The sequence below is a fragment of the Pristis pectinata genome, chromosome 9, assembly GCF_009764475.1.
Source record: "Pristis pectinata isolate sPriPec2 chromosome 9, sPriPec2.1.pri, whole genome shotgun sequence".
NCBI classification, from domain to species: domain Eukaryota; kingdom Metazoa; phylum Chordata; class Chondrichthyes; order Rhinopristiformes; family Pristidae; genus Pristis; species Pristis pectinata.
Genome location: NC_067413.1, coordinates 79,162,143 through 79,177,694, shown reverse-complemented (window position 1 = coordinate 79,177,694; position 15,552 = coordinate 79,162,143). Strand labels below are relative to the sequence as shown.

The window sequence follows — 15,552 nt, the reverse complement described above, 5'->3', positions numbered from 1 at the left end:
GGTAAGGAGACCTGTCTGCAGATGCAATGGTCAGGAGACTGGCAGGCAGCTACAATGCTGCCATGCAAACTGATTCCAATAGAAAAAGGTCATTAGTATCAGTAGTTACAGCAGTAAGTGCCAACAGGTCTCTCTCTCTGGACCATTACAATGTCAAAATATTTTCATTGAAAAAGTCTGAAGCCACTGTCTTTGGTCTTCACCACAAACTCAGCTCCTTCGCTCCTATTCCCATCCCAGGAAACTTGTATGAAGTTGAGACAGACCATTTGCAACATTGGTATTTGTTTGGCACAGGACTACATCTTCAATCACATACCCCTTCCAAAACTAAGACTGCATGTTAACAGCTCCATAACTCCTACTTCAGCTCATCAATCACTGAAGCTAACATGCATGCCTTTTATACTCCTGGACTTGAGTATTTGGATGTTCTCCTGACCAGCTTTCCAACTTATAGCCACCCTATAAAACTATGCTCACAATGCCCATATTCCAGACCTCTCCAAGTTTCATTCATGCATCATACCCATGCTTGTTGACCTAAACTGATTTTCACTCTGATAATGCCTCAGTTTTAAAATCTTCATCCTTGTTTTTAAGTCCCGCCAAGGCTTTTTATCTTCTTTCTGTGCAATACTTAGAAACAGGGGAAAGTTAAGTGGAAATGACAACGTTAATAATGATTACTAGTACATAAGACTCAAGATAAGATACAAAATGTAAATCCAAGGTGACTAAAAATAAAACGATGTAACTATGTAATTTCTTATAATATTCACAGCATTGGAATAAGTAGCTTTGATTTCGCTCCCCAAATACCTTTGTTTTGTCCATCCTAATCTCTTCTCAGGCCCTTCTTAAAATCAATCTCTTTAATCAAGCTTTTGGTTTACCTCCGATTATTGATTGATCCCATTCTGGGGCTGCTCTTGGGGCGTTTACTAACATTAAGGGTGTTAAAGAAAAATATGCGTGCTAATGTATTTGCCTGCAGACTCCTGAGTGAATGGCGAATGGTGTGGACAAAGTTAATGATTTAAATTGTTGAGATCTCTTCATGTTCCCAAGAAAAAGTCTTGCACTAATAGCAGTTTGAAATCGTCACAAGGTCTACGCCTCTGACCGGCAGCTCAGTCGCGACGTGAGAGGCGGAACGATGTGCGCCACGTCTACTTTCTCCGGGACAACCAAAGGAAGGCACGCGGTCGTTTTCCATAGCAACAGCCGCAGCGTCGGCCGCCGGCTTTCAAACGTGCCCGCGTTCCAAACGGTTGATGCCGGTTTACTGCCAGCGGCAGTTGCCGCCCTGCGACTGAGGACTTCAGGCAGCCTGGGGACCACATCATTAACGACGGCAAGGTCTCACTTGTTACTCCCGTCACCTTTTGTTTTGTTTAAAGTGTTGCTCGGGTCCTCTTCCCATGGAGTTGCTGGTTAACGTGTGCCGGTAGGGCTGGGTCCGGCCCGGTCCCCGAGTTCAGCCAATAAACCGAGCTGCTCCGCGCCAATGTGATCCTTGCAAACTATGTGCAAAGTTGAGCAAAATTCAGGCAAACTCCTCAAACAATTTACCACGTGAAATATTCAGATCTTTCTCTTTTAAGGTAGCGACTGTGTTATTATGTAGTTATAATAAAGAACTACAGTTCCCAGTAGGTAATGCAAGGAGTCATATGGGGGAACAGGAAATGGCTGTAAAAAGAGAGGGAAAGCAAGCTCTCTGTTGTTGGTTAATAAAATGTCCAGATGTTAAACCCTTGCAAAGTTTGTCTCTTGATGAAGAACAAATATAACAGCAATGGTGCTGCGCCGCCTCCATGTGGCAGGGCAGGGACCTCACTCTGGTCAAACTAAGGCATCGCTGGCCAAACGATGGCCCCTCTGGCCAGCGGGTGTCAGCCCATGCATCTCTCTCTGTGCTTCTGCACAGGATTTGTGATCCATGGGGTGTTGGGGATGTGTCGGGTAGCTCTGTGGAATGGGTCCATGGGAACGTCCTCAAAGAGCTTGTGTATGGCATCTTCGCTGAGCCAGTTCTGTATGAAGCAAAACTCTTAACGACCAGCAACCCCTGTGCACATTGGCATGATCATCTTCTCAATTTAGTTTATCAGGTGTTTCTCTCCAAATGTAGGGATGTAAATATGCTCTGTTCGTATAATGTATTGCCTGAGAAGAGGGAAGATTCCTTCTCTCTTGATCTCAGCAATCCTGCGCAGTATATGAAGACCTACGGGGAGGTCAGTTGTAAGGATATAAATAAGCAGGAGTGAATCAAAGGATGCCTCATGCAGCCCTTGCTGTTCAATAAGATCATGGCTGATCCTATGACTCATCCACTTTCTTTATCGGTTCTAATATCCTCTGATTCCCTTCATATTCCAAAAATTGATGATCGCAGCCTTGTGTATACTTGACAAGTAAGCATCCAAAGCCCCAAGGTAGAGGATTCCAAAGATTTATAACTCCTGTCAAAAGTTGCACCAATCTTTGAAAGTGTGCTTTTAAACAAAAACTGTCATAAAATCTGTGTTTTCGAAAGTAGCATCTAGTTATAAATGTTATATGAAACCAGCTTTTCCCAGAAAGTCAAAATTAAATAAAAGCTTGCTGATGCTGGAAATCTGAAATAAAAACAGAAAATGCTTGAAGTATTCAGCAAGTCAGGCAGCATCTGTGGAATGCTTCAGTTCCAAGACCTTTCATCAATACTGAAAAAGATAGAAAACAAGTTAGTTTTCAGTTGCAGGGAAGTTGAAGGAGGGATAGGTCGAACAAAGGAGCCCATAGAAAGAAGGTAGGGTCAAGCAGAGCGGCCATTGTGACATTGGGGCAGTTTCGGAGTTGGGGGGCTGAGGCTTTGGTTCAAAAGGGGCTCTGGTGAGAAGAGGCTGAGTAAGTGGCCCAGGTGTTGGGAGTGAGAGGGGATGTTTAAAAAGGCTTTGGTGAGGAGGCACAGGTAAGAATAGGTAAGGTTTTATTTTGTTGTTGATCCTTAGTACTTGATTCAATGTAGGCAGGATGGCAGTTAGGGCAGTGGAATGCTCCTCCTGCAAAATGGTATTGGTACTGGTTTATTATTGTCACTTGTACCGAGGTACAGTGAAAAGCTTGTCTTACAAACCGATCGTACAGGTCAATTCATTACACAGTGCAGTTACATTGAGTTAGTACAGAGTCCATTGATGTAGTACAGGTAAAAAAAACAATAACAGTACAGAGTAAAGTGTCACAGCTACAGAGAAAGTGCAGTGCAATAAGGTGCAAGGTCACAACAAGGTAGATTGTGAGGTCATAGTCCATCTCATTGTATAAGGGAACTGTTCAATAGTCTTATCACAGTGGGGTAGAAGTTGTCCTTAAGTCTGGTGCTACATGCCCTCAGGCTCCTGTATCTTCTACCCGATGGAAGAGGAGAGAAGAGAAAATATGGGAAGTCAGGGAACCTCAGGTTCTCCCTGATGACTACATCTGTAGGAAGTGCACCCAGCTGCAGCTCCTGACAGACCGGGTCAAGGAACTGGAGCTGGAGTTGGATGTACACAGGATCATCTGGGAATCTGAGAACATCATGGTTGAGACTTTTGCAGAAGAGGTCACACCCAAGGTACAGGCTTCAGATGGGTGAGTGACCACCAGGAAAAGTAAGGGGAGTAGGCAGTTAGTGCAGGGTTCCCCTGTGGACATTCCCCTCACTAACAGATATACTCCTTTGGATACAGTTGAGGGCAATGTTCTTCCAGGGGCGAGCAGCAAGTAGTCTGGTCACTGGCACTGTGGTCGGCTCTGAGGCTCAGAGGGAAAGGGTGCAGTCAGAACAGGGTGACAGTGATAGGAAACTCAATAGGGGGATAGACAGGAGATTCTTTTGCTGCAGAAAAGACTCCAGGATGGTGTGTTGCCTCCTGTGTGCCAAGGTCAAGTATGTCTCTGAGAGTCTGCAGAAAATATTCAAGGGGGAGGGCAAACAGCCAGAGGTCATTGTATATGTTGGTAAAAATGACATGGGTAGAACAAGGGATGAGGTCCTGCAGCATGAGTATAGGAACTTAGGTAAGAATTTAAGAAGCAGGACCTCAAGAGTAGTGATCTTTGGATTACTCCCGGTGCCGCATGCTAGCGAGGTCAGAAATTGAAAGATAGGCCAGATGAATTTGTGGCTGAGGACAGGGGACAGGGATTCAGGTTCTTGGACCATTGGTATCTCTTCTGGGGTAGAGGTGATCTGTACAAGAGGAATGGGTTGCACTTGAACCAGAGAGGGACCAATGTCCTTGCAGGGAAATTTGCTAGTGCTACAAGGGGAGGGTTTAAACTAGATTGGCAGGGGTTGGGACTCTGAGCAGGAGCAAGTCATGGGATAAAGCAGTAGTCAGTGAGAATAAGTTTAGTAAATCAGGATAGCCAGGGGCACAGTAAAGGCAGGAAAAGGAATACCCAGTTAAACTGCATTTATTTCAATGCACGAGGTTTAACAGGGAAGGTGGACAAACACAGAGCGTGGATTGGCTCTGAGGACTGGGATGTTATAGCCGTAACAGAAACATGGCTGAGAAAAGGGCAGGACTGGCAGCACAATATTCCGGGACATAAATGCTGCAGACGTGACAGAAGTACAGGTAAGTGATGAAGGGGTGTTGCCTTTTTGATAAGAGAGGACATAACAGCAGTACTTAGAGATGACATTCTTGGGGAATCATCCAGTGAGGCCATATGGGTAGAACTTAGAAATAAGAATGGGAGGGTCACTCTCCTGAGGCTGTATTATAGACCCCACCCCAATAGTCAATGGGAACTTGAGGAGCAGGTGTGTTGAGAAATTGCTCATAGTTGTAAGAATAATAGGGTTGTATTAGTGGGAGATTTTAATTTACCGGTATTGACTGGACTACCCAGAGTGTTAAGGGCCTGGACAGGGTGGAATTTGTGAAATGTGTCCAGGAAAGTTTCCTGTGTATATATACAGAGGACCCTACTCAGGAGGGTGAAATACTTAACCTCCTCTTAGGGAATGAGGTAGGGCAAGTAACGGAAGTGGCAGTCAGAGAGCACTTTGGGTCTAGTGACCATAATTTTGTTAGTTTTAAGATAGTAAAGGAAAAGGATAGGACAGGTCCACGGGTTAGGGTCCTAAACTAGAACAGGGCTAATTTTGAGGGAATTAGGTGGGATCTAGCAGAGGTCGATTGGGTGAGCCTGTTTGAAGGGAAAGGAATGAATAGCAAGAGGGAGGCTTTTAACAGTGTGATTTCAAGAGTCCAGGAGCAGCATGTTCCTGTTAGGGTAAAGGGTAAACCTGGCAAGTTTAGGGAACCTTGGCTGACGAGGGATATTGAGGCTCTGGTGAAGAAAAAGAAGGAAGCATGCATTAGGTTTAGGAGGTCGGAGACAAATGAATCCCTTGATGACTGTAAAAAGATTAAGAATACTTAAGAAGGGGGAAATCGGGAGGGCAAAGATAGGGTATGAGATGGATCTGGCAGGTAAACTTAAGGAAAATCCCAGGAGGTTCTATAAATATATAAAGCGTAAAAGCGTGGCTAGGGAGAGTAGGTCAGCAGGGCTGCCTATGTCTCGAGCTGCAGGAGATGGGTGGGATTTCTAACGAATATTTCTCCTTAGGAGAAACTCATGGTTGCTCAAGAGATAAGGGAAACTAGTGGAAATGTTTTGGAGGAAATTCATGTTACCAGGGAGGAGATATTCGCAGTCTTGCAGCACATTAAAGTGGATAAATCACCAGGGCCTGACCAAGTGCATCCTCGGACTTTGTGGGAGGCTAGAGAAGAAATTGCAGAGGCCCTTGTGGAGATATTTGTTTCATCGTTAGCCACTGGTGAAGTCCCCGAAGACTGGAAGGCGGCTAACATTGTTATGTTGTAACAAGGACAAGCCAAGGAACTACAGGCCAGTCAGTCTGACATCAGTAGTGGGGAAGTTACTGGAGGGAATTCTGAGGAACAGGATATACCAACATTTGGATAGAGTCTGATTAGGAGGAGTCAGCATGGCTTTGTGCACTGAAAGTCGTGGTTGACAAACATGTTCAAGATTTTTGAAGAGGTAAGCAAAAAGGTAGATGAGAATAGGGCAGTGGATGTTGTCTATTTGGACTTTGGCAAGGCCTTCGACAAAGTCCCGCATGGTAGGTTGGTCTGGAAGCTTAGGTCCCATGGGATCCAAGGAGAACTAGTTAGGTGGATTCAAAATTGGTTTGGAGGTAGGAAGCAGAGGGTAGTGGTTGAAGGTTGTTTCTCAGAATGGAGGCCGGTGACTAGTGGTGTGCTGCAGGGATCAGTGTGGGGATCTTTGTTATTCGTTATTTATATAAATGATTTGGATGCGAATGCACAAGGCTTGATCAGTAAGTTTGCAGATGACAAAAAATTAGAAGGTGTTGTTGATAATGAAGAAGGTTATTGTAGGGTATCTTGATCAGTTAGGGAGGTGGGCCGAGGAGTGGCAAATGAATTTTAATGCAGATAAGTGTGAGGTGATGCATTTTGGAAAGTCAAACCAGTGTAGAACTTATACTATCAATGGTAGGGCACTAGGGAGTGTAATGGAACAGAGGAACCCAGGAGTATGTGCATAGTTCGTTGAAAGCGGCATCACAGATTGGCAGGGTGATGAAAAAGGCATTTAGCACGCTGGCCTTCAGTCAGGGCATTGAGCGTAGGAGTTGGGACGTTATGTTGCAGTTGTATAAGTCGTTAGTGAGGCTGCACTTGGAGTACTGTGTACAGTTTTGGTCACCCTGTTATAGGAAAGACATGGTTAAGCTGGAAAGAGTGCAGAAAAGATTTACAAGGATGTTGCCAGGACTAGAGGGCTTGAGTTATGGTGAGAGATTGGCCAGGCTAGGTCTTTATTTCCTTGGAATGTAGGAGAATGATTGGCGACCTTATAGAAATGTTTAAAATTATGAGAGGCATTGATAAGGTGGATGGTGACAGTCTTTTCCCCAGGGTAGGGGAGTCTAAAACTAGGGGCATAGATTTAGGGTAGGAAGGGAAAGATTTAAAAAGGAACTGAGGGACAACTTTTTCACGCAGAGGGTGATAGGTATCTAGAAAGAGCTGCCAGAGGAAGTGGTTGAGGCAGGTCCAATATTATCATTTTAGAAGCACTTGGATAGGTACATGGAGGGGTGGGTCTTAGAAGGATAAGGGCCAAACGCAGGAAATTGGGACTAGCTCGGTGGACATTGTGGTTGGCATGGACTCATTGGGCTGAAGGGCCTGTAGCCGTGCTGTATTGATCTATGATTCTATGACACCATGACTCAAAGGGAATATCTCTGACGGAGTAAGACCAAATGGGTTAATGCGCCACATGGAAGCAGATTATACTTCTTTTGTCTGTGTTATTGTCCAGACTACTAAGAGAAAGAGAAAACCTGAGCCAAAATCATAGATGGATGACTGGCAAAAACAACCAGTTCTGACACAGACAGAAAGAAAGAGGTACCTAAAGTTGGAGATGCAGGGTTTCCACCCGAAACCTCGACAGTTCCTTTCCTCCCACAGATGCTGCTTGACCCACTGAGTTCCTCCATCAGATTGTTTGTTACTCCAGATTCCAGTATCTGCAGTCTCTTATGTCTCCACCTAAAGTTGGAGAATTCAGTACTGAGTCCAGAAGACTGCAATATATCCAGATGGCAGATGAGATATTGTTCCTCAAATTTGTGTAGGGCTTTATTGTAACAGTATAGGAGGCTACAGATGGATACATCAGAATGGAGTGGGATGGAGAATTAAAGTGTAGGTGACCAGAAATTCGGGGTCACTCCAGCAAATTAAATGTGGGTGTTCCAGAAAATAATCACCAAATTTGAATTTAGTTTCTCCAATGTACAGGTTGTTTCCAGCCATGTGTATATATGTTTAAACACTTTTTTTGTTGCTGATTATTAAGTTTCATTTGGTCTTCTGAGTTTTCCCCTTGATGAGGAAGGTTCATACTCTGTTTGGATCTGAGCTCATTTGATTGTGGATTTTATCATATGTTGTGATGCATGCACAACCAGCAGAAATCACTGTTCTATAAAAAGAAATTAGAATTCTGGACAGTTTTTTCTCATCCCTAATGTAAAGATGATGTTGCTCGATTGCACCAACCGCACCATCCAGCAATTGAGATGGGTTAAACAAACAGTAGATGATCTGCATGTTACATTTGGCTAGACTGTACTGTAGGCTAGCTGGTGTTTTGCTGTAAGGGCACTGGCCAGCTGCAATGCAAGCATCAGTGTGTCCTGGCAGATGTAGAAGTACAGAATTTGCTAAAGGTCAATGTAGGTCTACTGGGTGGTATAATGAGGTTGCAGATAGTGCAGCTGTCCCATAGCTTTAGTGACCCGGATTCAATTCTGACTTTTGATGCCAATTGTGTGAAGTTTGTATGTTCTCTGACTTCCTCTCACATCCCAAATATGTGCTGGTGGTTAGATAAATTGACTACTGTAAATTTCTCCTAGTGTAGTTAGGTGGTAAGAGAATAGAGGGCAGAGATTATGTTAATAGAATGTGCGAGAGAATAGGTCACATGAAAATAAGTAGGGGAATGTGATCACTCTCTGAGCTGATATGAACTTGATGACCCAAATGGCTTCCTCCTTTGTTGCATATTTTACATAAAATATGCATCTGATCTCCTGCATTGCCCATGGACTCTTCACTCAGTCTCTGGCTCAAGTTTCGTCAGCTTTAGTTGCGTCATAGCTAGTGTGATCTCGTCCATTTGAATATGGTTACAATTTTTGCTGCACAGATAAGTGAAAGAAAGTGCTTTATACTAGTGACGGATGAACAAACAAAATTAAATGAGAAAGTGGAGGCTGTGAGAATATAAAGAATCTGTATCAAGATAAGCAAGGGAGCAAGAAGGTAAGTGTAATGTGAGAGAGACTGGGGTTATACAATTAAAATTAAATTAATTAGTATTAATGTTTCCAGTTAATTTACATAAGTTCAGTGTGCTATTTAATTTTTTTTAATTTAAAAATATGAGTGGTTTTAAAAATGTATTTATATTTTTCAAATGTTCCCTAATACCTCTGATCATCAGAGATAACAAACTATAGAGGGAAAAGGCCTCTGACAGCATGAACTGTCAAATGGCTGAGTGATTGATGGGTAGAGTATTGTTTTTCAGTTTGCCAACCTGAAAATGATTATTTATCCAGATTCTTCTGTTTCTCTCCATTTAAAAAAAACATTCTTCCAATCAAAATGCATAACCCCAGTTTCTCACATTATACTTGCCCTCAAATCTGATGATCAGAGGTATTTCATCTCTTTAACCTCAATCGCTCATTCTCTTGTTCCTTCAACCTGGCCCCATGGTCTCCCATTCTAGATCCAACCTCTCATTCTCCTGCTCTTTTAAGATGAGAGAGGCCAAGTATAAGATTGAGATATTGAGAGGGTGAGTTTAAAAAGTGGGAGAGAGCTCTTTAGGATTCTCAAATTGTGAAAGAGTGGCATTACAGGACAGCTGATGTATGGCTTTCCAAGTTAGGACACGGATTTAAAAATTTTAATACAAGATGATTCTAACATTTCATCTTACAGGCTGTCACCAGGTAACAAATGGGTTCTGTTTTTACAGACATGTACAAGTCGATTTTGTCCATCAGTCAGAAAGATTGCAAAAATCACTTGATAGTGTACTATATCTCCACAGCATTGTACTGAATGGCAACAAAACACATAAGACTGATGATAAAAAACAATTACTAGAACGGAAGGAGACTAGTACATACATTGGACTTTTGAATTTATTGATATTATGGGAGCTTGCTTGTATGTAGAGGTGTCCATAAGAACAGGCATTCTTAACCTGGGAACAGTCTATGCTCACAGTTTAAATTAGGAAATAAATTAAGGGATTAAACTTGTTTGATCTGCCTCACCTCCTGCACTAAACAACCCCCAACCCCCCACCCCCTTCACCGCTTTCCCATGGCTGCACTTAAATTCTCAGGTCTACTGTGTCAAAGGACCTTGGGCCTGGCTGCTGGGGCTGTCCTGTGAGGTGGAGTGGCTCCAGGCAGAGACTGGGTCCCAGATGTTGTATCTTAAAGCCCTGTGGAATGTATTGATGGTCTTCTGAAAGCTTGAAACCATTGAAAGGGCTTTGAGGTATTCTTAAATGCCTCTGATAATCAAAGAGATTTATAAGATAAGATATTTTTGTTAGTCACATGTACACCGAAACACACAGTGAAATGCATCTTTTGCACAGAGTGTTCTGGGGACAGCCTGCAAGTGTCGCCATGCTTCCAGTGCCAGCGTAGCATGCCCACAACTTCCTAACCCGTACATCTTTGGAATGTGGGAGGAAACTGGAGCACCCAAAGGAAACCCATGCAGGCATGGGGAGAACGTACAAACTCCTTACAGACGGTGGCAGGAATTGAACCCGGGTCGCTGGTGCTGTAATAGCGTTACGCTAACCGCTACACTACTGTGCCTGCCATTTCAAAGCTTCTCAATCAGTTTTAAATATTTAAGAATAAAAGTTAATAAAAATTAAGAAATAAAAGTAATAAATTTACTTAAACTACTCAAAAGTAATTTAAAAAAAACAAAGCAAAAAGAAACCCACTTCCTTTTAATCAAAATGTATACACATTTTAATTGGGTGATGTAAAGCTGAGGGGCAGATGTGATGCAACACATCTGCCCCTCAGCTCAGGATGTTTGTGCACAGCCATTGGGCCCAGTGGTGAGTCCAGCAGCAGAGCAGAAGATTCTTAGTCTGGTATCTGTTCTTCAGCTTGTCACTGACCTTTATATTTCAATGTGCAGGCACAGAAGTTGGAGATGACTTAACCTGACTTCTTGTATCATGGATGGGCAGTGAGATTCATGGTCTGAAATTCCTGCTGCAAGATGCTACATGTTTCTCAGGTAACCATATTTGTATGAAGTGCCACTGGTTGATCAAACTCAGACTCAGAATTTGCAAGGTTGGGGCAGTGGCAGGGTGAGTAACTGGGGAATAGTGATCATCGTATCATGAAATTTTTATCGGTGATGCAAAAGCCTGAGGAGCAATCTATTGTAGTTGGAGGAGGGCTAACTTCAATGGGATGAAAGAGGATCTGGCCAGGATAACATTGGAACCAACAATTGGCAAGTAAAACTACAACAGAAAATGAAGGATCTTTTTTAAAAAAGTGATGCCTTGATTACAGGCTGCGGGATGTGTTCCCACAATGGTAGAGGATCCAAAGCATGAACTTTCTGGATGATGAAGATGAGTGAGAATATGATGGAACAAAAGAAATTGAAACAAAACTGGTTTATGGTGCACGTCAGGTGACCAATTCATGTGAGAACAAGGCTGAATATAGCAAGTTGAGAGGAGAGCTGAAAAGGAAAATAAAACAGGCAAAGAAAGAACTTGAGAAAAAAATGGGAATTACCATAAAAGGAAACTCAAAAGTTTTTTTAGAGGCATGTGAATATTAAGTGGTGGTAAGGAAGCGGGGGTTGATTGTAGCAGAGAACAAGGCTGAAATGCTTCAGCAGCACTTTTCATCTGTCTAACAAAAGGAAGTAGAAATAATTGATGAGGTTAAATAAAAAGGAGGCTCTTAAAAAGGCTGGCAATGCCTAAAGTAATTAAGTCACCTGATCAGATGTATCTTCGGTTACTGAGGAAACTTGGGCGGAGATGCAAGGACTGCCATAATTTCTCATTCCTTCTAGCTACCGGGAAGGTTCTAGAGGACTGAAGAATGACAAATGTGATGGTTTAAAAAGAGGTCAAGAACATGCCAGGCAACTTCAGGCTTATCAGTTCAATCTCAATGCTTGGGATGCTTTCAGAAACAACAATCAGGGACAATCAAAAAAATGAGTTAATAAAGGAGAAAGCGAGCATGGAAGTCCCATATAAAATGCTAATCAGTAGAATTGAAGCTCATGGAATAAAGGGGTGAGTGGCAGAATGAACAAAAACATTGCTCAAGGACAGAAAGTGGAGAGTTATTATAGACACTTATTTTTCAAGTTGAAGGATAATAGACAGTGGTATCCCCCAGCACTTGGACCATTGCTATTCTGGTATAGGTTAATGATTTGCATAAGGGTATGTGTGGTAAACTTTCAAAATTTGTAAATACTGTAATACCAAACTTGAAGGTATGGTAAACAACAAGGAGGGTAGTAATTGACTGCCAGAAGACCTTGATAGGGTGGCAGATTGAGCAGACTAATGACAGATGAAATTTAGTACTGAGAATTGCAAAGTGATTTATTTTGGTAGAAAGAACAAGGAGAAAAATGCCACGGTTCTAAAGTGCATGCAGGTACACGGAGCAGTTACTAAAACATATGGGAACCTGGGTTTCATAAATCGAGGCATAGAGTAAAAATGCAGAGAGATTATATTGAACCAAAATAAAACACTGGTTAGGCCACTGGAGCCACTGGGCCACCAGACTTTTGAAGGATGTTTGGGTCCAAGCAAGGGTGTAAAAGTTTACCAGAACATTTCTTGGATGAGGGATTTCAGTTAAAGGTTAGACTTGGATCAAAGAGGTTTGAGAGGAGATTTGACACGTATACAAAGTTATGTAAGGTTTAGATTGAGTAAATAGATACAGTATGGGTGTAGAAAGAAATAATTTTACACAAGGTGTGATAATGGTCTGGAACTTACTAATTGTAAATGCAGTAGAAGTAGAATCTATCAGGATAGGCATTTGAGTGCAAGTAATTTGCAAGTGTGTAGGAAAAGAGCAGAGGAGTGGGAATGAATAGACTATAAGGAACCAGCATGGATTTAATGGCCCAAGTGGCTTTCTCCTGTACTGTGATGATTCGATAATTCTAATTTGCCTTGATAGAAGTCTTACTCTGGGCAGCAAATATAATTTAATATAAGTGGGAACACACAGTCTCAGTGGCTTCCTAAAACTACCCTTCAAGTTTTTGATTAAAGATAGTGCTTAAATAGATCATCTGGATCAAGGAGCTGCATTGAGTCTGTATTTAATGTAATGAGAATTGATCCACTGTACAGTATCTAACCATTTTCTTGTATTCCCACTCTGATCTCTTTGTACTTGAGAATTTATTTTCTCATCTACTTGTCAGTTTGTAGACTGAAGCAATTAATGTTAGAATGGTGAACCAAAACACAATAATTACAGCAGAGAACAATTCTTAACCCAGCTCCTACCCATTGACATATAGATTCCTTTCTCATTACTCTGAATGACAAGGCCTGGCCTGCTATTCACTTATTTGTTGCATCAGGGCCATCAATTTTCGGTTCTGTTGTATGCTTGAAGATGACATTGAGATGTTTTCTTTCATGGATCCCTAAGACATGGACCCCAGACACACATTGAGAATTTGACTTTAACCTATTATTTTTTCAATGTGTTACCTACCAACCCTTTGAGCCCTTATTTTGTATAACAATCTTTTTTATAGTGCATTATTGAATGCTTTTTGAAAATCCAGATATACCACTATCCAGTGAATCCTCAAAATTCTCAGGTTTTCAAACATGATCTTCCCTTCATGGAACCATGTTCACCATTCCTAATTAAGTGATTTTTCTAAATCCTCTGTTTCTATGTCCTTAACGGTGGATTAGAGCACCTTTTTAGCTGCTGATGTCAGAGTTACTGGCTTGTAGCTCCCTATTTTTCTCTCTTCCTCTTGTGTATCAATGTTGCAGTTGCTTTCTTCCAACCTGCTAGAATTGTTCCAAAATTTATAGAATTTTGGAAGATCATCACTGTGGTCCACTTTCTATGGAGCCACCTGTCAGAGATGCAAGATACCTAGTTCAAGGGACTTTTCTGCTTTTAATCCCCTTGATTTCTTCAGTGTATTTTTATATGTCTACAAAATGTTCCTTCCACTTAAGTGCTTGTATCGTCTAAAAGGGAAGAGGGCTAAAAAACCTGTGTCAACCTGATGTCCCAAATATTAATTAACAAGCTGCCATATTTGAGTGTGCTTTATTCTGGGAGATCACTGAAATAGTGTAAATGGAAAGTAACCTGGAACTAGGACAATTTTCTCCAATTACTCCATGGATTAGTGTTTCCGTTTGTACCATTTGTATTACTATATTCAAATAAAGTGTTTACATTTCAGAATAATTGTCTCTTAAATTACTTCCACAGGGTGGAATTTGATGTTTTTTTTAAATAACCAAGAACTCTGACACAAGGCTACGGTGAAATAGCTTCACAAGTTCAATTACATCATGGGTCGACTTACAGTGGATTTAATTGCAAAAAGTAGTCTCCACATAAAGAACAGAAGAGATGAGCCTTTGGAACAGTATTTAAAAAAATTGACTCACCTAAATTTTTCAAATAAGAATATCGATGAAATTGTGAGTGTACTTTTGACTGAGACTGTGCCATATTCCTGGTCTTTGATGTGCATGTATGTAGTTAAAACATAGCTTAGTAATCTAAAATTCAAGGCTTTTAAGATGCATTAATGCTGAAGCCAGAAATGTGCAAAACTGACCTGCAAGTTGCCAGTCATTTGAACTTTTCACTCATCACTCTTTTCCCTCACTAGAGGCTGAAAATAGATTGGAGAACTTGAAAAGAATGAAGCATTAGAGATCCAAAGTTGTGGAGAAGTCCTTGTGTATAGCAAGTTAAAATGTCCTAGGCAAATACAAAGAAACATTAAAAAGGCAAATGGAAAAGTGCAAGGGGTTATATGCTATGATGTAGCTATCCAAATTCTTAGCTATTCCAAGGCTGGATTTTTTTGTTTCAGTTCTGGGCATAATACTTCAGAGGTTGTATTGTTCTTAGAGGGCTTGAACATGGATTTGCTTGAATGATATTTGTATGCCAGAATTAAAGGTAAGATTACATAAACCAGGGTGCAGTACTCTATGGATGATACCTAGATTGGGGGCATAGTGGACAGCGAGGAAGGCTATCAAAGCTTGCAGCATGATCTTGATCAGCTAGGAAAATGGACTGAGAATGGCAGATGGAACTTAATGCAGACAAGTGTGAGGTGTACCACTTTGGATAAGACACAGTGAATGGTAGGGCTTTGAGGTGTGTGGTAGAACAAAGGGACCTGGGAATACAGATCCATAGTTCCTTGAACATGGTGTCATGGGTAGATAGGGTCATAAAGGGTTCTTTTGGCACTTTGACCTTCATAAATCAGGGCACTGAGTACCGGAGTTGGGATGTTATGATGAAAGTTATACAAGACGTTGGTGAGGCCGAATTTGGAGTATTGTGTGCAGCTATGGTCACCTACTTGCAGGAAAGATGTCAAAGAGCTTGAAAGAGTGCAGAGAAAACTTACAAGGATGTTGCTGGGACTTGAGGACCTGAGTTATAGGGAAAAGTTGAATAGCTTAGGACTTTATTCCCTGGAGTGCAGGAGAATGAGAGGAGATCTTATAGAGGTATACAAAATTATCAAGGTTATAGGTAGAGTGAATGCTTGCAGGCTTTTTCCCCTGAGGTTGGTTGAGACTAGAACTAGAGGACATAGGTTTGGGGTGAAAAGTGAAATATTTAAG

General features: G+C 41.7%; 1 protein-coding gene across 1 annotated transcript in view; it reads left to right on the top strand.

The window, feature by feature from the left end:
- The first annotated feature begins 1,230 nt into the window (after positions 1-1,230).
- ppp1r42 (protein phosphatase 1, regulatory subunit 42) overlaps positions 1,231-15,552 on the top strand; it is a 79,982-nt gene continuing 65,660 nt past the window's right edge. The window contains exons 1-3 of the mRNA XM_052022612.1: positions 1,231-1,362; positions 10,821-10,922; positions 14,165-14,379. Of these exons, the coding sequence (XP_051878572.1) occupies positions 14,248-14,379 (132 nt within the window). The 5' untranslated portion in view covers positions 1,231-1,362; positions 10,821-10,922; positions 14,165-14,247. The remainder of the gene's footprint in view (positions 1,363-10,820; positions 10,923-14,164; positions 14,380-15,552) is intronic.